General features: G+C 39.5%; 2 protein-coding genes across 2 annotated transcripts; both read left to right on the top strand.

The window, feature by feature from the left end:
• The first annotated feature begins 318 nt into the window (after positions 1-318).
• Positions 319-14662, top strand: LOC108664291 (short-chain dehydrogenase/reductase family 9C member 7). The gene is made up of 9 exons (XM_018150857.2): positions 319-330; positions 2422-2514; positions 5060-5196; positions 5965-6035; positions 9332-9479; positions 11918-12112; positions 12366-12498; positions 13152-13365; positions 13644-14662. Exons 2-9 carry the CDS (start codon positions 2462-2464, stop codon positions 13761-13763), a joined length of 1071 nt encoding a protein of 356 aa, XP_018006346.2. The 5' UTR covers positions 319-330; positions 2422-2461; the 3' UTR covers positions 13764-14662.
• A 2906-nt stretch (positions 14663-17568) lies between these two features.
• Positions 17569-23751, top strand: LOC108664290 (short-chain dehydrogenase/reductase family 9C member 7). Its single transcript, XM_018150856.2, has 7 exons — positions 17569-18262; positions 20961-21019; positions 21706-21853; positions 22077-22268; positions 22618-22750; positions 22946-23168; positions 23369-23751. Exons 1-7 carry the CDS (start codon positions 17995-17997, stop codon positions 23519-23521), a joined length of 1176 nt encoding a protein of 391 aa, XP_018006345.1. The 5' UTR covers positions 17569-17994; the 3' UTR covers positions 23522-23751.

Raw genomic sequence — 23751 nt, forward strand, 5'->3', positions numbered from 1 at the left:
CAGTGGCACTGTGGTCATTGCGCATCGTTGAATTTTAAAGCTACATGTTTCTGTGATCAAAAATAAAAATTAGATTTTGTTTTCTGTGCGTATGCAAATTAACATCTTTCAGGCTTTCGTCATCCAGCCATGTAGGGATTGAAGCAGAACTGGCTGCATGATTTATCCCTAAGTGTGAATTTCATACATTTTTTGCTGTCGTTGATACATTTTGTAGCCACTTGAAAATGCATTTTATTCTTTAAAAAGTTGTCACTGGCTCTAGTAGCGTGAGACTAGACCTTGTCACATAAGTGGCATGCAGTCGTCGCTTGGAGTTTCCCGAGAGAGGTGCGTGGTCCATAAAAAATTCAACTTCACGGCCATTTTTTCAATGAAATAACTAGAGCCTGTGGTTGTCGTCCGTTTTCGTTTTTTGTTAGTTTTTGTGTTGTCGTCCGATTAGTTTGTGTGAAGAACGAGCTCAAAAGAAGCGGCCCAACGATGCAATACAAAACCAAGTTTCGGCGAGTCTAAGCAGGAGCCTTTGTTTTCTAGAAATTGACGTGCCGTGGCTGACCTTGGGCCTGGAGGCATACGAGCCCTGCTACCTCGAAGAACTCAACATTCTGGCCAAACTGATGTGATTATTATAAATATTTTATGCTATGGTACGACTAAGTAGGCATCTTGATATTTAGATTTCAACGAATGATTACTTCCATAACCTCTTGCAGGTTTCAGGTGAAGTTAATTCAAACAAAGGAATATCATCTACTCATTTGACATGATCACATTTGATGGACAATTTCAAGTCTTTCCATTGTTTGTCATTCGTGTGACAGTGATTTAGAAACGTCGAATTTTTTAAAGTTGCAAATTTGTTTTGCAACTCTATCATTTGCAATCATTTAAATATCAAAATTGCAACTTTGATATTTAGAAAATATATTTTAAAAAATGATTTATTATCAATTTAAGGTTTAACGAAGTAAATTAAACGAAGTAAATTAAACGAAGTAAATTAAACGAAGTTGACTTACAATAATTATACGTTTGAAAAATGCAATGAGAATAGCTGGAATATTTGCATGGTAAATATTCCGAAATCAATTGAAGAATTGTATTATAACTGCAATTATTGGTTTACTTCAGTAGATGTTGCTCGGTAATGATGTTTATGTTGAGGACAGGAGTGCAACGGTAATTAACGAACCGAATTGTAAATAAAAGTTAAGAGCATTTAAGGAAATTTCTTGTGAAAATATGGTTTTTATATGAGAACAGAGAACACGGAACGCATTTTGTCTTCATGCAATTGGTGCCTTAAGTTGCATTAACTGAACCCTCATACAGTCACTGCATTCGTTCTACGTCTTCAGCGCCGATAATAGTGAAAAGTTTTTTGGCTTGTGCCTCCAGTGTCTGTCGACTGCGTTCACAATAAAAGGATAAATTTTGACCTTTTGATGCAAAATTTATTTTTTACACCTTTCGTAAACATTACAGTAGTTTAAAAAATCATCATAGGAAAATTTATTCTTCCTACGTAGTTGAATATTATATCAATACGTTCAAAACTGTAATGTTTGGCATTTACAAGCTTCTCGCTTGACCGGTTTCAGCGCTCAGCGCAGCAAAAATTCAATTTTTTGCTTGTGTATCGAGCCACTTTTTTGATGTGTAAAAAGTGCGCCCAAGGCGCCATAATCAGCAGGACAAGCGAGGCCGAGCAGACCAAGTTCCATAGATACATTTATGCAATCTCATCAGCTCTTAGTCTTTGAGGTCTTAGTTTCTTGATGACTAATGGTTCACACTTATTAATGTTCCCTAAAATGAACGAGAACGCTGAATCATTATGCTGTTGATTGAATTCAACCTTGCTAAAAATACTCATACTCATTCAAGGTCTGGCCTGAAGCAAATATACATTGCCGGTACTGGCAGTATATAGGATGGAACTGTGGGGCAAGCTACATATTAGTTCTTCTACTGCTGCTTCATCGATATTATCATTTTTTGCAGAGAGTATTCAATGCCTCCTCGGAGCGTTCGAAATGTGTGCATCTAACAAAACCGGAACCGGAATATAATTAATAGTGTATTTACCTCAATATTTATTGAAATAGAAACCTGACACAAAATAACATTTGAGGGTTGAACCTATAGCATAGGTTCTGCATGGTTGGCAAGAACTGCTGACCGCGCACACTCCCAGTCGTTGACGACTGTTAAGCTGTAGGAGTACGACAGAAATTTAATCATAGTTATACATTCGATACAGTTATAGGCTATAGCTACAGTTAGAAGTTTATAGTCATAATTATAAGGCTGGGTTATAGTTAGAAGTTTTGTAGTTATATGTAGTTATAAGTTCGTAATAGTTATAAGTTATAGAAGTCATAATGCGGATGATACCGTTATTTTACGGATTGACAGGACAGCAGCTCGCACCCCTCGATTACGGGCCCAGAGCTTCATGACAATTCACAAAGCTCACCTTCATGACCAAGGGCGCACGTCAATGCCTGGGTAAGTCCCGCGCTCGTGCATGTTGGGCGACAGACGTCAGGCAAGGGTGACAGACGTCAGGCAAGGGTGACAGACGTCAGGCAAGGGCGACAGACGTCAGGCAGGGTAAGTCCCGCGCTCGTGCATGTTGGGCGACAGACGTCAGGCAAGGGTGACAGACGTCAGGCAAGGGTGACAGACGTCAGGCAAGGGCGACAAACGTCAGGCAAGGGTGACAGACGTCAGGCAAGGGCGACAGACGTCAGGCAAGGGTGACAGACATCAGGCAAGGGCGACAGACGTCAGGCAAGAGCGACAGACATCAGGCAAGGGTGACAGACATCAGGCAAGGGTGACAGACATCAGGCAAGGGTGACAGACATCAGGCAAGGGTGAGACATCAGGCAAGGGCGACAGACGTCAGGCAAGGGTGACATACGTTAGGCAAGGGCGACAAACGTCAGGCAAGGGTGACAGACGTCAGGCAAGGGTGACTGTCGTCAGGCAAGGGCCACAGACATCAGGCAAGGGTGACAGACGTCAGGCAAGGGTGACAGACGTCAGGCAGAGGTGACAGACGTCAGGCAAGGGTGACAAACGTCAGGCAAGGATGACAGATATCAGGCAAGGGTGACAGACGTCATGCAAGGGCGACAGACGTCAGGCAAGGGTCACAGTCGTCAGGCAAGGGCGACAGACGTCAGGCAAGGGTCAGTCGTCAGGCAAGGTTGACAGACGTCAGGCAAGGGTGACAGACGTCAGGCAAGGGTGACAGACGTCAGGCAAGGGTGACAGACGTCAGGCAAGGGTCACAGTCGTCAGGCAAGGGCGACAGACGTCAGGCAAGGGTCAGTCGTCAGGCAAGGTTGACAGACATCAGGCAAGAGTGACAGACGTCAGGCAAGAGTGACAGACGTCAGGCAAGGGCGACAGACGTCGGGCAAGGGTGACAGACGTCAGACAAGGGCGAAAGACGCCAGGCAAGGGCGACAGACGTCAGGCAAGGGTGACAGACGTCAGGCAAGGGCGACAGAGGTCAGGCAAGGGTGACAGACGTCAGGCAAGGGTGACAGACGTCAGGCAAGGCGACATACGTCAGGCAAGGGCGAAAGACGTCAGGCAAGGGCGACAGACGTCAGGCAAGGGTGACAGACGTCAGGCAAGGGCGACAGACGTCAGGCAAGGGTGACAGACGTCAGGCAAGGGTGACAGACGTCAGGCAAGGGCGACAGACGTCAGGCAAGGGTGACAGACGTCAGGCAAGGGTGACAGACGTCAGGCAAGGGCGAAAGACGTCAGGCAAGGGTGACAGACGTCAGGCAAGGGTGACAGACGTCAGGCAAGGGCGACAGACGTCAGCCAAGGGTGACAGACGTCAGGCAAGTGCGACAGACGTCAGGCAAGGGTGACAGACGTCAGGCAAGGGTGACAGACGTCAGGCAAGGATGGCAGACGTCAGGCAAGGATGACAGACGTCAGGCAAGGGTGACAGACGTCAGGCAAGGGTGACAGACGTCAGGCAAGGGTGACAGACGTCAGGCAAGTGCGACAGACGTCAGGCAAGGGTGACAGAAGTCAGGCAAGGGTGACAGACGTCAGGCAAGGATGGCAGACGTCAGGCAAAGTAAGTTGTTGCTAATTTGGTGCTACTCAAAATGGATGGTTGAATTTTTATGGAGCGGCTGCATAAAATGATTGTAAAAAAGTTATCATTATACGTGAACAGGTTGTTCTCGAATATGAAGGGAGACTATATGAATTGTCACGACGTAAGCACGTGATCAAGGATGCATGGTGCTGCTACATCCAAATTACTGAGTATCCACGTCAATATCCGTAACAACCATACATGCTTACCTAACATAAATCAGTATTCACATCTAATTATCGTTTTATATTCACTTAGACTAAGATTCTAGATATACGGAAGTTAGCAAAGCCGTGACAAGTTAGGCCGACTTCAGCAATACAAACGAAGGCGCGACCGGCTGAAGTCGGCTACGTCGCTGTATGTGGTCACGCCTCTTGCATAAACATTGGTTGCATCGTTTTAGACAGCGTCGCAGTTAATCGACCATGATTTCTAATAATTAATATATTGATCTTAATGATGACGATTCAATAACATGAATGCATTTTGCAGTAAGTTGGCCGATAACTGCACTAATCAACTAATAAAATGCGAATTTTTACTTCAGTTTACCTTAGTCTAAATAAGGAGAATTGCTGTGCCATTAGAATTTCCTGTAAAAAGATTAATTTTACTTAAACAAGCATGAACCTATAAAAGTTTGCTGGAGCTGAAATTTTTTGAAACTAATTAATAAGTGACGACTCCGATCTCCATTCAGGATAGCCAAATATTTCTGAATCGCCGAAAGATACATTCGTACACAGTGATAAGTGTAACACTGTTTTTCGCTATCGCAAGCCTTTGAGTTTTTTTATCGTTTCTTCTCCAGTCCAGCATGGCATTATCGTTCGTCATAAACTCGTTGTACACATACAGCAAAGTAGGTGTCGTGATCGCCGTTATTATTTGGTTGTTTGGCGATGTTTGTGTCAGCGTCGCACACTTGGTCGTCGTGGGCCTCGGTTGGGGCTGCGTGTTGTTCGCTGCACTGCACCTGCTGCTGGGCAGCGCCCTCTACAGGAGGCAGCGCCACGTCTCCAACATGCACAAGAAGGCCGTCCTCGTGACAGGTTGGTGCCGAGAGAAAACGTATTTAAAGCTAAGCAGAACCAAGAAAATTTTGAATTTTGACTCCTGATTTGGAACGCATATCGGGATATTCTAAATCGGTTGATTGATTATACGCAGGAAGATCATGGATTTTCTTTTCAGTAGTTAAATGCAAATATTCGGTCAGACATTACTGCTGACAAATGGAATATTATCAACGTAACAACTGTATTTGATAGAGAAAATGGGGCGTCGTTCCACCCACACTAATTCAAGAAATTCAATTTCTATTGGTAGGGAAGCTGTGCATAATATCAAGACTTTACAAAATAATTATCATCAAAGAATATATCAGGAAAGTGAAAAAAAGGTAAGTAACGAATTGTGTGTCGTTTGGAGTTTGACTTCGAATTCGAGATTCCGAAAAATAGGATAATCAATCATTGAGAATCAATGTATGAGAATCAAAGTATAAGAATTGAATTTAATTTCGATGGATTTTGCCAGCCCGAATTTCATAGATCTCGAATCTTTGAACGCCTTTCATTATTAACTTTTTTCATTAAAAACCGTTACGACACACAACTTTTATTTCCTTTCAGAAATTTTTGTTGTAATAAATAGCATTATTTGCAGATTTCGTGGTCGTGTATAAATTTTCTACTTAAAATTAATAGGAATTATTTTAAGGAATTAGGTTAAATTCATGTGTTCCTTCTGAATAAGTCCATCGGTTATAAGTTTTTAAATCCTGAGGTTAGGCATAATTTTGCGGTTACATGTCTCAGGTTGTGATTCCGGCTTTGGCAACCGCCTGGCTCGACGCCTGGCTCATATGGGCTTCAGAGTGAGTTACAAGGTCCGATTTATCTAGAAACAATCAAGCAAGTTTAAAAATACTGAATTTCTTATGGGTTCATGGGCCACGTCTTCTGTTTTGTTGTTATGCTCGTCTAGCAGCCACCGAACTCGAGCAATACTGCTTAAGTCGCATGTGTTTGTTTTTAATTTTTAAGCTCTCTTCAACCATAAAACCCAAGGCATATAACTTCGTTCAAATAAATATTTGGGTGGAAGTGTGGCTTTAGGTTTATCTCCAACAGGAAAATTAACGCATTTATAACTACGCTCGAGTAAATGTTTGGGAAGAAGCGTGTTATCAAGTTCCCTTCTTGCGGAAAACTATTCACCTATAACACCCTCATATTCAGTTCGGACCAGGAGGTGTGCTCGAGTTTTCCTACCATATTCAAAGTCTAAACGATAATGCCTTGATAAATATCGCCTTGGACTCAAGTTTAATTTAAATTTTTAAAATCAGTTGAAGAGGTATTACAATGCCATGGTGGAATAGGCTATACGACCACCCGTTTTTTTCTGGATATTTTTTCTTGCATGAAAAGTATAGGATTCCGATTATACGAGGCTAGACTACGTTTAAAAACGGTTCCAACGCTATACTAAAAATATATATATTTTTCAAAATATATGCGAAGGAACTAAAACCTAGGTAGAAATGGTTAAAGACCAAGATAAAGGTTTTCCGTTTTTGGATCCCATATATACTCGTTTTAATAGGCAATCTTACCTCCTTTCGCCTTAATTACCTCAATGCATCTTCCCCCCATGCGATTTACCAAATAATCCAGAGTCTTTTGAGAAATATTATCCCAAGAACGAAGGATAGCCGTGCTCAGGTCACTCACAGATTGGAACTGGCGCTCATTTTGGTAAACATCCCTCGCCATGATGCCCTATGCATGGATTTTCAATGGGGTTTAGGTCAGGGCTAAGCACTGGCCAATGCAACAGGGTAATATTCTGCTATTGGAATCACTTGTTTGCTCGAATCATTGTCTTGATGGAAAACCTATGATATCTCATGTTTCTCAACGGCAAAAGGGAGAATATGATGAAATAGCGGGTGCTTGTGTGCCCCTGAATCTTGTCTCCCACGTAAAATAGCTAGAATTGATTTTCTCTTTCGGCTGAACACCCCCCCAACAATGACCGAACCAACACCAGATTGCAACTTGGAAAATTATTCAGGTTCACGGTCCAAGTGGTGCCAATAGCATTGCCATCCATTTGGACCATCAAGATTGAACTTTTTTTATCACTGAAGATTGTCCCTCTCCGATATGCACATTTTTTCAAGCTAGTTTTAGTAGGTTGATAACATGCTTTTGTTTAAGCATACGGGCATTTTTCCGCTTCATGTACTTGAATTTCTTCGAGTCATGCAAATCTGACTGATGCGTCGTGCTGCCACATCAACTCCAGGGGAAAATTTTATAGAAGTAGATGTAGCGCCAGCTTTAGAAGCCTTTAAAAACAGTCGCCTAAGATCCTTGTCGGTTAATTTTGGGATTGTTCCTGGGTGCATTTTTGATCCGTAGCCGTCCGGATTAGCAAAAAAAAAAATGGTTGTACAGCGGATTTCAAACGTTTTATTTTCTTTGCGATGTCCCGTTGGCTTCTACCGCATTTCGCAAAGGCCAAAATCTGCACCTTCTCGGCCTCTGTGAGTCCTATCCCCTTTGGCATCTCTTTTACTCCGAGAACATATAAATGAGGACACTGAACTGCGCTAGAAGTAAACCAGAAGTACACAAGAAGTACCCTAAATGGCGAAAATCGGGATATTCTTTGTGTTACTATACTTTTTAACGTGAAAATATTATAGAAAGATACTAAAATGAAGAAAAACCCATCATGGTCTTATAACCATTTCCACCTAGGTATTTCTAATTTTCATCATTTCTTCTCATATATTTTGAAAAAAAATTTCAGTATAGCGAACCGATTTTAAACGTAGTTTAGCCTCGTAGAATTGGAATTCAGTATTTTTTTATACAAGAAAAAGTATTCAGAAAAACCGGGTGGTCGTAAAGCCATTTCCGCCACTGTACACATATGTATTTTGGTACAATTTATTCTACAAACATCCTGCTGAGTTTCCATTGATTCAATTTCTTAATGATTGATTCCTCACATTGTAGGAGAATTATTATATATGGGATCTTTAAATCTTAGGTTACACGATTTTCAGGAATGTTTGTTGACGTAGGATTATATATGTGCACATCACTTGTTTGGACAAATTTAATCAGTTTTGATGCACTTCAGTTACGCACAATTATGAGTCATTCTTTACTAGCTGAGATCAAATACAAGGTGATTCACGCAAACTAATTGATTTGAAAGCTCAATAAAAATTAGCAAGGGTAACATTACAACATAAATTTATTGAAAAAAGACATTACCTGAATTTTTGTATCCATTATTTTTGACGGTTTTGTATCAACAAATGACGGCCTACATTGACAATTCATTCAGTTAGTCGATTTTTGAAGTTCCGTTTAAATCGCTGATGCATATTGACGGATATGTTGGCGATGGCTAGGCGTATGTTGTTCTTCAAATGAGGTAGGATCTTTGGACAGTGATTTTAAATATTTCATTCAAGATAACCCCACAAAAAATCAATTGGAGCCAAATCTCGGGCCGGCCAAAGGTCAACTTTCAAGGAAATGAGGCTATAGCGGTAGATTGTTCTGCACCGCTATAAGCAAGGTCTAACGTGACGGGGACTGAGATGAGATTTAAGGAGATAGACGTTTGTGATGAAAGTGTATTTGAGCGTGTACGTAAACTGCATACGGAAGTTGCACCCCAAACGTTGGCGGATAAGGCTGAAGTGATGTGAATTAACGAATTAAGAAAAAGTCTATTTAGGAGTACTTCGGATGGTTTATGAGAGGATTGATTGTTTTAGAAAAATTCATTAAAATTTATAGTCGTTTAACTAATTTGAACATGCATGGATGTCCTTACTAGGCGTTCTGCAAAATTTAGTCCCAGATAGACAACTCTATAAAACGGCCACTGCTCACTTTTCCAATGCATAGTGGCAACTATCTAGGCGGGACACAAAACTTCATGATCTTACATTTCATATGAAATAGCCCCTGTCCTTTTCCTACAAAATCGGGTTGCTTGGTGCGGAAGTGCGAAATACAGAACAGGAATTTTTGTGAAGCACCCTGTACTTCGGTCTAAACTTAATTTACTCGCCTATGTCAAATCATTGTATAGGTAGCCAAAAGTTAACCGTTTCATGTATAGCCAAATTCATGTGCTCCGCCTCCTCAGGTCTATGCGGGCTGCCTCTTTCCTGACGCAGAAGCTGCCGAAGCTCTGGTGCGGGACACTAACATTCGCGTGCTGAAACTCGACGTGACGAAGCAAGAAGACGTCGACGACTGCGTCTTGAAAGTCCAACAGGATCTCCACGAGAATGGCGAGTGAACAACACATCGGCAGAATAAATCCTATTCTGTAGGTTCACGCAATTTTTCACAGCAAGACGAGTGATTCGGAAAGAATTCTAAGGACCAAAGCAGTATGCGCGTGTAACCGGAAACACCGCCGCGAAGTTGGAATATTTACGGGTAGCGTACCGACTTCGTGTAGACTTTCGTAATGATCCTAAACACAAGGGCTAAAGAGTCGCTCTTTGGTCAGGCTCTAAATTCCCCTGCGTTGGGAAGAGGAGGAATAAACACAAGGAACTTTTCGTAGTATACTGGTAATCTTCAGGCGAATTACAAGGTTCTTCATACGAGGCTCACAAATTATTATTCATCTTAGTCCAAAAGTTCACGGAAAAAAGGCTTGAATTTTCAGGAGTACAAACAGCTGAGAAACCACGCAGTATGAGCCCTAATACACAGCTGAGAATAGCAAAATTGCTAGCAAATGGTACGGGAACTAGCCGCACCGATATGCCAACAACCAGCCGCAGAGACTAGGGGTTCTAGCCCTAATGCACCGCAACGAATACAATACGGACGGCAAATGGTACGGAAACTAACCGCACCGAGATGCCGACGACCAGCCGCAGTGACTAGGGGTTCTAGCCCTAATGCACTGCAAAGTTCCGATCACTCTCGAGCGTGGAAGGTTTTAACTCCCACGACACGAGAGGCTCGAACGGTACCGCAGAAGCTGTACCAGAACGCTGACAAGTATACTCGAGTGTAGAGGTTATTTGTCCCCACAACACCAGAAGTGCTCCGCACGGGAACTAGCCGTACCAGAGTGCTACCAGCAACTGGAACTAACAGAGAACTCCACCTATGCCGTTATTAGTCCGTTAGAGGAGCAAATTAAGAGCTATCTCCTGAACTACGGTGGAGTTTATTCTTTGAAGCCCAGATCTGGCTACTTAAATTAGAGTCGAAACCTGTGCATCCCAACCCAGTAACACTGAGCACACACAACTTTGCCACGTGGGGTAACTCAGCCAAAATGAGCTTACCTCAACACCCCGTTTACAATGTACAAGAAATAGGCTGATATAAACGTCTATATGCATAAAATAGAAAATAATATATATCACAATAAAATAGAATCATAATATAATCCTTTGGTGATATGTGAAAGTTGATATGAGATAGAATAACTCTCGAGGATAATTAACTTGGAAGCGCGTGAGTCGATACCAGTTCGTTAATAGACTAGACAAATGAATATTGGCTAAGCATTATCCAATACAAAGAGAAGTATTATCACCTAATAAAATTATATTAATAAAGAGTTTAACCTTATGACAACATGACTACAAGTTATACTCGACTTCTTATTGAACATCAACCTCCAAGATGTCTAGCTTCCTTACGCAAGATTACGGCGTAGCCGTATTTGCTTTAACGATAGTATCGTAGGTTGACAGCACTGATTCTCGAACAACAGCAAGTCATTACGATTATCACAAAAGAATATTAGTCCTTTGACAAAATAATTGCACATTAAAGTGAATAAATCATAGGTCAAGTAATATTTTACGATTAACATATCATAGAAATAAGTCTAAACGTGTCAGAGATAGCAAGAGGACGCATGGCAGACGATTGCAACGCAACGCTCCAGACAGATATCACAGCAAAGGATATCCCTTGTTTCAGTCACGAAATAAAAATATGCTTACGCATTCCTTAGTCATACAAAATAATATCACAGTAGCGAGATTCCATATTTTAGTCATAAAATATATACAATCACATTGAGTCACTAATGTAACAAAAGAACATCTTCAAAATAACACGTGTTCAAAACGGTGCTATCATATAAAAAAATCACATAACGGCGCTATCATAATAAAAAAATATCACATAATATGCATCCCGTCGCATATGGATGATTGCTCGCATATGGATGATGAACTCGAAAGATTTGAGAAACTTGAGCCTTTAATTATTTTCAAATTCATTGTTGATGTCTATTTTGCGTTATAAATGCTTGTTGTTGTTAATAAGCAATTGTCATAAACTGGATTCGTTCGGCTCAATAAATCGCAAAATAATTCTTTACTGATATCCCATTGATTTCAAGAATGGTTTTCTGAGCTTGATTAATTGTTTTTCACAAGTTTGTAGTATAAAAGCTGGATTGAGATAGCGTAATATATTCTATAATGTATGTAGGTATCTAACTCACATACTCCCATAGGCCCCGTTAATTTGAAATATTTTGAATTTAATTTGAATTTTGGTCATAAAATTTTTGAGCCATTGAATAGTAGAGTATTTCTCCATCGGCACTGAAGAATGAGCAAGTTGGCCTGTCGCCGCTTCCTGTAATGTTCTTGCCTTGTCTCTTGGAAATCTGAGAACTGGCCTTTTGACCACACTCATCCAATACTGACGTTGAAGTATATATCTCGTCATTTTTTCTAAGACGATATGGCGTTCTGGAGCGTCGTGAACAACGCGGGCATCGGCCACTACGGTGACTTCGAGTTCATGTCCACCTCGCAGTTCAGGAGAACATTCGAGGTGAACTCCCTGGGGCCCGTTATGATCACGAAGAAGTTCCTGCCCCTGCTGCGGGAGGCCGGCGAGGGCAGGGTGGTCAACGTTGCATCCATGGCTGGTAAGAAGTGATATTTCTGAAAGCGATGAGTAATCATGGAACCAATAATGTTGCAAATATGTTTAGAATTTCATTGAATATTCGCGCGCAATTGCCAATGTTGTTGCATAAACAATAATTTTCCAGCTAGGGTAGTTGGAATGGAATTATTTAATTCCATGGTATTAGAACTTTCCTTGTTAAATTCAATGGATTTGGTCATGGAATATTATGAAGTTAGTTTGTTTCTTTTTTCGGGACTTGTTTGTCCCAGGCAGAGTCACATTGCCAGGCTTCATCGCCTACTGCATGAGCAAGCACGCTGTGGTGGCGCTCAGCGACGGACTACGCTGCGAGTTGCGGCCCTGGAACATCTCCGTGCACTCTATTGAGCCTGGCTTCTACAGGTGACTTTTATAAGACTCTTGCAAACATTACGGGTCTAACACCAAACCTATTCAGAAGCCAGTCAACATCACCTTAAATCAAAATAAGGTTTTTGTTATACATTAAACATATTGTAAGCACTAAAAAGAATCATATTAGAGTCCCTTAACCCTTTTTAAATTTTAACAGGCAATTTTTTCTCGTTCCCGTTTGTAAAGCTGAATGTCAATGAAGATGGTCAATGTATCAGCAGACAAACAATATAAACTGCTCAAGTCAAAGTACTGCTCGGGAAGGTTCCTGTTCCTAAAAAACAGTATATGTTATGATTTTGTTCAGTTCCTCTGTAATGGATCAAACCCAACCAAAATCTGGATTGAGTTATATTTATCAATATATTCTTCGCTTATGGAAAAAGAAACAACAAAGCATTTTAACAAAACAAACAAAGAATTTTAAACAAAACATTGGGACCAATATAATTATCCATTTTCATATCTTGATCACATTTTTCAGCACTCTATGTCGCAATATGATGGATCAGAGCTAACGTAGTGCAACCATACGTAAATGTTATTTATTTCAATCTACTTCTTGTTTTTATCTCTCAAAATTCGATCTGCAAGCAAGTTTTGTCGTTTCATAACACAAAGTCTGTTGTTTTCTCTGCCAGAACGTCCATAGTTGACAAATTGCTAAACCAAAATGAGAACGAAAAGCTGTGGGAATGCGCCAGCGAGTCGTTGCGATCATCCTATGGAGAAGCTTATGTAAAGAATCGCTTCATTTCCAGTGAAGAATACGTAGCAAAGATCCTTAGAGGGTCGGACCGTATTTGTGAAGTCATCGACGATCTGGTGCATGCTGTAGCGGCACACCAGCCCAAAGTGAGTTATTCATTCTTTATTAAATTATTACAAAAATCTTTAAGTGGAGGGAAATAGTTTGTCTCAGGTGTCAACCAGCCTAAATTATACCTTTTAAAATTAATCTGATTCAATGAATAAAATATGATTGATTTCAGCGTTGCGAGTGGCTAAAAATCAAGTTCCTGCTCTCTGAAAATACCTCGAGGATAAGCACTTACCACAGAATTCAAAACGATGTTATTAATGTGTCTTCACAATTCAGAATATTTCATTTGCATCTTGTGTTATGTTTGCAGGCGCGCTACATGCCGCACTGGTTGACGAAGCTGTCCTACTTCTTGTGTTGTGTTTGTCCCTCCGAGCTCGTCGACTTCATGGCTTGTCCTCCGCTCACAGTGAAGCCCGGATGTGCCTAGACACGATCACAGTGAAGCCGGGATTTGCTTAGACACGTTCAAAGAGGAGCCAGGATGTGCCTAGACACGATCACAGTGAAGCCGGGATGTGCCTAGACACGTTCAAAGAGGAGCCAGAATGTGCTTTAGACACGTTCACAGTGAAGCCGGGATGTGCCTATAGACACGATCACAGTGAAGCCGGGATGTGCATTGACAAGTTTACCGGGGAACCGGAATGCACCTAGACACGTTCACAGTGAAGCCGGGATGCTCATAGATACGTTCACAGTAAAGTCGAGTGCACCTAGGCACGTTCTTTTATATTGCACAATAGAATAGATATTATACACAGTAATAAAACTGCATGTAGTGCATATTCCCGTCAGCTGCATGCAGGGAGAAGTGCGAGCTCATTGCTGGCATGGAGTAAATAAAGTGCAGACGCCTTGGCGCGGTCTACAATTAAGGTGAGCGGATAAAAGCAGTCCACACATTTTTTGCTCATGAATTAATAATTAAAGACATGAATTAGACAGCGCAAGAACTTGCATGCAGTGCTCTTGCGAGCTCCGGGTGAGATGCAATCACGTCACCAGGAACTTATTTTCGTACTCACATGCACGGTCAACTGCATGCAGTCCTCTTGTTTGTCGTGTACACTTGATTTAACGTCTACATGTAAGCTGCTGTTTTTCGAGTACGCTTGATTTAACGTCTACATGTAAGCTGCTGTTTTTCGTGTACGCTTGATTTGACGTCTATATGTAAGCTGCTGTTTTTCGTGTACACTTGATTTGACGTCTATATGTAAGCTGCTGTTTTTCGTGTACACTTGATTTGACGTCTATATGTATGCTGGACCATGTAATTTTTTTTATTTTTATAGAAATTTCGATATTAAAAGTGGTTGCAACGAGGCTCGCTTGATTTTTTCTTTGCCTTTTAGTTCGATGGATGCAGTCTCGTCATTAATTTAAAATCATTCAAAGTTAAAAAGTGGTTAATACATCACTACCTAAATTGTCCCCTTTGAACATGTTGAGATTGAATCTGTCTTCGTCCGCAAGCAAGTGTCTGACCTTTGAGGAACAATCCACTTGAAGGACATAAGGATCTGCCCAGTGAGAATCCTTCTGAAGCGTTGTGTACTAACACATCAGTGATGCTGGCAGAATGAAAACATACTGTGTGACACTGGTAACAAACAAATTATTTATTTTGGTTACCAGAGGATTTCTGAGTATTGTTCTTCTAGGTTAGTGAGTGAATTAGCACAAAACAATTGACTCATTAAGTAAACACTTCACGATCGCGAGAGAATTACGTAAAAAGCCTTAATTAATGGCTGCAAAATGTACAGATTACGGACCTATATGATCTTCCGCTGTTACCTTCTGAACTGTATGATATAACAAAAGAAGTGGCAAAATTTGTTTGCATGTTCTGTTCCAACACTTCACGTCCAACGACAATTTATTCCACGAGTAAGAAGTTTAGCTATTCTGTTATACTTGGGATACTGTCCACTACAAAATGAAATGCAAAGCTTTCCAAGCATGTTTATAGTGATCAGCACTGAGGCTCTTTATTGTCCAAAATCTAATATCTCACTGGCTTTTACAAATTTTATCTATTTTACCCATTTCTACTTTCATGGACTTTACTGACGCTCACTCACACTGATCAGCCATTTAATTACGTTAATTTCTTTATCTGAACAACAATGCCAATTTTTTACTCACACAGAGCAACGACATTATTTCAGACGCATCGGAGTTATTTCAGCCCTATTTCATGCCCTAAATTTCTTATACTTGCAAGTGTCGGAGGCGATATAATATCTCTCAAGGCTGAGACACATCGGACTAAGTTTAAGCCAAGTAACTCGTATATTTGTCCATATCACAGCACCCTTAGACCGAGACACCATTTTTCGTTCGTTATCCTTCCAGTCCGGGCACTGCAGTCACAGTATTTCAGCGCTCTGAGTCTGAGTCTGTTGTACTTTTTTTTATTTTTTTATTCTCTTGAGCAACATGTACAACTGAAATGAATCTGAAACTCACCGGAAAATAGCCTCTAGGTTGGGTCTTCCCGCGAGGCTGAGCACTCCGGTCCTTGGGTTGCAGTTCGGAGCAAGCCTTGGCGGAACCGCGCTGCTTCATGGGCATCTAATGCAGCGCGTGCGCAGTCTTCTTTCGATAGTGAGACGCTACGGAGCTTCCGGCTCCTCGTTTTGAAGTTCTCTCTCTCTATTTCTTTAACACATTGACTACGTATTGGTGCATATGCGTACCAAGAAATGTATTTCTCCAGGAGGTAGTGGTACATAATTCAGGTTGCCTAAAATCGGCCAAATCCGATTACAAAAAAGGCCGTTAATTCAATATATACTAGTTTATTTGTAGGTTCCGCTATAAAAATTCCATTTATTTTCTTTTTGCAGTATTTGAAATTTAATTAGGAAGCACCCCTATCATAAATTTTAGCCGGCCAACGCAATTGAGAAAAAGTAAATCACGGAATTTGTACGGAAAAAATGACCGTCAGGCAACCCTGCTTAAAAAAGGTACAAAAAATGAAATAATAGTACAAGATTAAGCAATCGTAGTCAACGTGTTAAGCTACGAACAAGAGTATCTTTGCATACCAAACATTTAATGCGAAACATAACATTGGGTAAAATATTAAATATAAATTGCTGCTCTATTATTCATAAATTAATTTAGATTAGCAAGTTCAAATTTTGATACGCGGAGGAACTACAAAATATCGAACTTTAGATTATTACGTTAACGCCTTATATTTAAATATATCGATGGACAATAGGCAGTATATTTTAATTGGCATTCGGTAATCAATAAATAATCAGAAACTGGTGCGAAATTTGAATTTGTGAGTCGGTTCGAGAATTGCATTCATGATAATAACTGAATTCAAAATTTGATTTTGAGTAGGATAATAGCGTTCAATACACTGCAGTGTTTGTGATTTAAGGAAACGGCCGTTCAAAATAAACTGTGTGTTTATAATATCAGCATTTATTTATTAGTTCTTATTTGTGTTTTCACGAAGAGCCTCATGTTAAAAACTACAATTTTGGAATAGAAGCCTCCAAATGTAAAGAAAATGTTTGTTATTGGAAACCTAAGGCGGAGAGACTGTGAGTCGAAAGGACGTTCATAAGCCATGCATGAAAGTCATGTGATGTATATGTGCTTGGACCAAGTTGGTAACTGTGCAGTGTGAGCCCACATAAGCCCATAAGTGAGCGACAAGTAAATTTTGAGAAATTTTACCAATGTTTAAGAAGAAATGTTGTTCATAAATACAATTAAGTTTCATCAGGCATAAAATTAAACAAGATATTGTATTATATATCTTCTCAATTGAAAGAAAAATTTTTGATTTACGGTCTCGATAAATTCCCACTTCAGCAGTGTAATTAGACAAATATTTTTTGGAAGAATTTATAAGTGCTATTAATAGAAGAATAAGAAGCTTACATAATGAATGCTATTTAATCCATTATACATGTCGTCGTTTTGCTGCCAAAAACATTTATTGAAAAATTTTCCTGGCTGCTCAACTTTCGAGCCCAAAAATCAGCATCTTCGCAATAGTACTCGTAATTGTAAAGTACGCACATGGAAGAAAATCCAACGTTCTTGCAATGATGGATGAACGTAGAACTGTCTTGCAATGCAAAGAAAGTTCAAACATATTAGCTATAATAGACGCAAAGAAAGGAAAACTAAGTCCAATATCTTTGTAATAATATTATTAAGAAGTATGAGATGGACATGAGCAGCAGTCTTAAGGGCAACGGTCAAACCCTACCAGTCCTTGGTTAATGTGTCATGGCCGCACCAGCGAATTTAGATGATGACTTTTTTTATCGAGTTGGGTGCAAAAACGGACTGGATTGTGCAGGAAGATCAATGGATTAGTGATACACCTGATGCTCAAAATTCTTGCAGTATTAATATATAAACACATGACTCTCACTTGATTTTAGGGAAGAATAAAATAGGGTCGAATTAAAAACAAAGGGAAATTGGACAAGACAGCAGGTTTATGATGATATTTACATCGAATTGATAGAACATTATTGTTTTTTAACTTTTTAATGGAGTTAGTCTGTTTATAGCAATACATTCCTTGTCTCAGCACTAACACCCAAGTCAAATAATGGCCACGAGTCTGCATCAAAGAAAGTTGTTTAAAAAATTAATGAATAAATTAAGTAATGTTATTTATTCCGCTCAGCTGCTGCAGTTATACCCACTCAACAATGGTTCGGATCACCGTATGGCAGAACCAGTGGCACTTTCTGGGAGCCTTTAGTGTGATTAGTTTTATTGTGTGGAATCTCAGCTGGAATTTTGTAGTGAGTGCAGCAGCAACAGGCTGTTTTAGTTTGTTACTTGCAGTTTTTTATGTTAAAATTCGCGAAATATTCTTCATCGAGAAGAAGCTCCTCGACAACCTTGAATCCAAGGCTGTCCTCGTTACAGGTGTGTAAAAGTTCTTCAAGTATTTTAAATAACATAGCCAGAAATTGCAATTTTAAAATTACAATTGCTTTGTAATTTTAAAATAGTTATGCATTCCAAGTATTTTCTCGAAAACGTAACAATTTTCGAGTCAGATTACTAACATTTTTTTACCATTCTATAATGGCACCTTGAATGCGCGTAAAATTTGCATGTGTGTGTATGGGTAAAAAATGTCCTACATTCAAAGGGCTCTCACTTTTTCCTGCCATCGAACAAGAAGTAAGCAATTGACTAGGACGCCATCTTGAAGCCATGTAAAGAAACCTTGCCTATATCACGGTCAATCGTTAGAATCATGCATCTCAATGATCAACTTTGGTGAAGTGTGAATGGAATTAGTAATTTAATATCTAATTAATGATTAATAGTTTTTCCTATAGAAAAATAAGTAACGCAATATTACTTGCACGCATAACCCAGTAAGTGGTATTTACATAATACATAAACCTGGCGGCACTTCTCAACTTGTTGCACTACGATAAAAAGTCGCATTGGATAAAGTAATGCTAAATTTGGTACCTTATGTTAAGCATACATATTTGTACTGAATTGAACTAACACAATGTATTTATGTTGTATGTTAAATTTAACTGTAGGCTGTGTCTAATAAATGAAAACTGAAATAAAGTTGTTCCCACAAACAAAATTTATTATTTTGCAAAATTATCCGTCTAGAGTGATACGATAAAATATAACATACAGAACAAATGTCACGGTAAATTTCCAGCTATCCTCTGGTCGAATTAATATAGTGTGTACTTTTTAACTTGTCACTTCCCATTAATTGCGTCTAATAATCTTTGCTTAAATAAGTATAACGTAAAATGTCTGATTTATTAAACATTGGTCTCACACAGAGTCATCATCAGTACTTCAAAGCACCACACTGAAAAAATTGCAATTTCAAAATCATTAAGGTTTTAATCACACAATTTCAAATCTCTTCCTGAATTTCCGCGAATCAAGATAGTGAAAAAGAACTCTACGTACAAGTGCGTGTAGAAATCCTCAGCGGCACCTAAGCCCTATATATTATTTTACTGTACTAACTCGTTTCATTTTACGATAATTTTATGCTTGGCAAAGATGAAAGCGTGACTAATCATACACACGAGGCATGTGTTTTAAGTAAGGACCGTTTTGAAATAAAAAAGTATACCTCAGTACTTACTGCAGTGAGTGACAGAGAGCGCATTTTCTCGTCGATGAAAACTTGAGGTCACGGACGGATGGAAAGACGGACGGACAGACAGGCAGACATGGCGAGCACAATAGTGCATTTTTTCCATAATTGAGAAAATGCGCTAAAAAGACCTGCAAAGATATCGCAATAATTTCATTTTCACATGAAAGCCTGTACCTTAATCTACTTTTCTACATAATTTCCGTGAATATTGAGGCACTTGTCATAACGTGGCACCAATTTTTGAATACCCTAGCTCCTGCTAAAATTCTGCCGCCTGACTTGTCAGGAATAAGAAATTTCAAGCGTTTGCAGCAGAATTTCACCTTCATTTCAGCAGAATTTCACCTCCAAGTCCGGCGGCAGAATTTTATGAGGAGGGTATTCGAAAACTGGTGCCACGTTATGACAAGTGCACGTAAAAATCACATTATTGCGATGTCTTTGCACGTATTTTGTTAATTACAAAACGGTCCTTGCTTAAAAAACATGCCTCGTATATTGATGGGCCAAATAATTGATTGACCATGCAATGAAAATTAAGTTGGTCGGCACAAGAGTAATATTTTTTATTTTCATAAACTATCATTGGCCGGCACATGATTCTGAATACATATTTTTTATCCAGTGCCGTTTGAAATTTGTTCTGTCTAACAAGTTATATCCGTGACCAGCGAATTAATTATACGACTGTATGTATTCAAAGAATAGAACAATCTGAGAGCGTCGAACTAATTCGAACAGATAGAATAATAGAATTCTTTAACTCTTTTCGTAATCATGTGGATTTGACAATATAGACGTAAGGCATTAGAATCCTTTTTCGTAGAAATGATTCAGAAATTTTATTGGCAGCCTACAATTCTTTTATTAAAGTTTTCGATAGATTAAAATAACATTTGTTATTAATGAATAGGAAATACTTTGTTTAAACATAACAAACAAAACTGAACACTTTCTGTCACTGATCAAATCAACACTCGCTCAACTGAAATTTATTTAACTTCAAAATAGTTACTAATGTTTTCGTACAAACTTAGTCGTATAGAGAAGAAACATTTCAAAAGTCAGCTGGCAATAGTGTTGCATCTGCTAAGAAACTTCAATCCTTAATTTTTCCTACCGTCACCTGAAATTTCCACGGCTACTCCACCCTCTCATCAGAACATAAATAAAAACATTCATATATTATATGTGTTCGGTTGTTTGCAAAGGCACTTGAGTGGGGATTGTTGCTAGACGCAAAATACTTCTTTGAAATAAAAATTAAGTGCGCATTGGTACAGCTGCTCTTTTGAGTTGAGATGCAATGTGCAGTGAATGAAAATATTTCATTATCTGGATTGTTCTCTTATATTTACGTGGAGCCTAGAAGGCAAGTGTAATAGTTAATTCGCCAATCATTTCAATGTTTTTGTTGATGCACAAGATTAACTGGCTTGCTTATTTCCATGATATTTTGTCTTGTTTCAGGTTGTGATTCTGGCTTCGGCATCTTGTTTGCACGGCGGCTCGCTGACTTAGGATTGTACGTAAGTGAAGAAGATTGTAAAAAAGCATGTTAGTAATTACTTGATTTAAGGGTATAACGCAATTCTGAAACGCTCTTCTTGGCACTGTTTCGTGGAGCCAAAAATAAACGGATCGTTTTTCACAGCGATAATAGAAATAGTTTTGATTAGTACGACAGGAAAAAGCTATTCATGATAACATATTTTTATGAATAATATGACGGCGAAAAGGAAGAATCCAAGTACGAGTTGTGTTAAGTTCGAAATGCGAATTCAAAAATATGCTTGTAGTGAGATTAAAAGTGGATTTTAACCCTTAAATGTTGAACAAAGAGAATAAATTAGTCGATAATTTCAAATTAATAGTCTCACTAAAGATTGGCATGAATTTGAAGTGGCGACGTAATGAACTATCCGATTACTCTGGTATTTGAGGGTTTTTTGTAATATGCGGGACATAAAACAAACGGCCTGCTGAATTGATCCGGTTGTTATGAACGGGTAAAAGGAGAGAGCACCTACAGCATACAAGACTCATGACGCCGTTTTTCAGGTGGGAGATCTCCAAAAAGTCAGCTTTTAATGAGCATTGATGGTTGACCTGCCCAGCTTATTCATGTTACTTATTGTTTTATTGATTGTTTATTCGTTCATGGCCACGCTGTATTCTGCAATTAATTTTTCGTCTAAAACTAGCCATGTTGCAGGTGTATGCAACTGTGATGTTTCCTGAGAAAGAAAACGCCCTGGAGTTGGCCCAACACAAGAACATCGAAATCGTGAAACTTGACGTGACGAAACAGGACAACATCGACGAGCTTGTCCGGTTTATTTCTGAAGACCTTAAGAAAAATGGTAAGTGATTTAGTCAAATTTTTATTTTTATCTGCCATATAGAAACTCCAGAACTAATGCTGGATAAAACTTGCTTCCAGACTGTGTTGTATCAACAAAATCAAGTTATAACTTTATTCAACCAGAAAGTGTAGGTAACAATAACTTATGAAAACGTGATTCGTGAATGAAAAATACATAAATCCTCAGCTGAGAAACAAATAACAATAAATTCCGCACCCAGGCCGCCAGTTCTGGTGTCTGGTGAACAACGCAGGAGTAGCGTTGTACTCTGACCTAGAGGTGGCAAGCATGGATCATTTCACGAGCACCCTGGACGTGAACACCGTGGGGCCGCTGAGGATGTGCAAGAGCTTCCTACCCCTCCTCAGGGCGGGCGGCCAGGGCAGAATTGTCAATATTGCGTCACAGGCCGGTGAGTAGGAAACACGATGTTGCGATAATCATCGCATCGCTGATCGTCAATGAGAACATAAGTTGACCGATTATTAACTAAATAAGTTTAAATAATACAATAATATAAATAGCAAGTGATATGAGATGGAATGTCACAACACCCGAAAACTCAGCTACTTGTTTTCGGAAGGCTAATACAATCAATGATTGAAGGGAGCAAACATGATTGATAAACACTCAGCAGCTTTTCTCCTTCATTATATATAAACTGGAACATGTTAGACAAGCTACACAGGCCTACTGAAATATCCATGTGACGCAATTAGTCAAGCAGTAAAGTGCCTAATCTTTTGATTGATAACGAGTAGGCAGGTTCACAGTACCGTTCACAACTGCGTACAGCATGAGCAAGGCTGCGCTCATCGCATTCAGCGATGGTCTGAGAAGAGAACTTACGCCATGGAACATAAGCGTCATCACAATAGAGCCATACTTCTACCAGTGAGCAGCGCATGACGTTCATATCAACTTCTTATGATTATTACTTTTGAAAGTTTTCTTGATTTTCACATGAAAATTTTCTAGCTGTAATGGTAATCCACGTGATCCTTTAAAATATTGCAATGCAGAGCGTGTGACTGATGTTGCCTAATTGTTTTAATTTTTATCGCTAAGTAATAAAAATAAAAATTGCAGGGCAGCGATCTCATTACAGTACACAATAAATTTGATTGTGGGTAACTACCTGCGAATGTGGGACTCAGCGCCCGAGGAGGTGAAGGAGGCGCTGGGCGAGCGTTTCAGGGACGCTCGCATCCAAGGTCTTATGGAATTTTGCGTGAAAAACCAAAGGACCGAGGATAAGCTTTACGAAGTTATCGATGATTTGGAACACGCCGTGGCGAGCGTTCGTCCTCAGGTTAGTTTATGATGATTCTTTCTTTTTGAGGTTCTTTACGTTGTAAAAAAAATTATATCCGTAATTAATTATATTATAATTATATATACGTAACTTTCTCAGAATCCGTTTAATTTGAGGTTCTACTCTTAAATGTATGCGGACATAGGAATGTAAAATTAAGCATAGATTTTGTATTACCTTCGTTGTGCTAATTACAGATCAGCTACAACCCGAGCACGCACGCTAAGTTAGTCACGATGCTCTTGAATTGCCTGCCGTTGGAAGTACAAGACTTCCTCCTAACGCCGGTCATCGAAGAAAAGCCCCGGAATATCATCATTTCAAAAATGGAATCTCGTCAGCGCTCGTGAAAATAAACGAGTATCGTGTTTATTTCTTACTTTTTTATCTGTCTATTAAAATTAATCATTGTTGCACGGAAATAATGTTACCTATATCAAACTTTCTGAGATATTCAAAGGAAACTGTGCAATGTTTCTGTGTACGCAAAAGTCACTGAACAGATTGGAAAATCGCTACGCTCATCCCATAACTTGAAATTTATGCTAGAATAAAAATTTGAACTTCGCTTAGTGAATTA

The sequence above is a fragment of the Hyalella azteca genome, unplaced genomic scaffold, assembly GCF_000764305.2.
Source record: "Hyalella azteca isolate HAZT.00-mixed unplaced genomic scaffold, Hazt_2.0.2 contig7253, whole genome shotgun sequence".
Classification (NCBI taxonomy): Eukaryota; Metazoa; Arthropoda; class Malacostraca; order Amphipoda; family Hyalellidae; genus Hyalella; species Hyalella azteca.

Bases quoted from the DNA above. Each gene is read 5' to 3' on its own strand.
- LOC108664291 (XM_018150857.2), top strand. From the start codon at position 2,462: ATGACAATTCACAAAGCTCACCTTCATGACCAAGGGCGCACGTCAATG. The intron at 2,515-5,059 runs GTAAGTCCCGCG...TGTTTGTGTCAG, and splicing joins GGGCGCACGTCAATGCCTGG to CGTCGCACACTTGGTCGTCG. The intron at 12,499-13,151 runs GTGACTTTTATA...TTTCTCTGCCAG, and splicing joins ATTGAGCCTGGCTTCTACAG to AACGTCCATAGTTGACAAAT.
- LOC108664290 (XM_018150856.2), top strand. From the start codon at position 17,995: ATGTTATTTATTCCGCTCAGCTGCTGCAGTTATACCCACTCAACAATG. The intron at 21,020-21,705 runs GTAAGTGAAGAA...GCCATGTTGCAG, and splicing joins TCGCTGACTTAGGATTGTAC to GTGTATGCAACTGTGATGTT. The intron at 23,169-23,368 runs GTTAGTTTATGA...TGCTAATTACAG, and splicing joins TGGCGAGCGTTCGTCCTCAG to ATCAGCTACAACCCGAGCAC.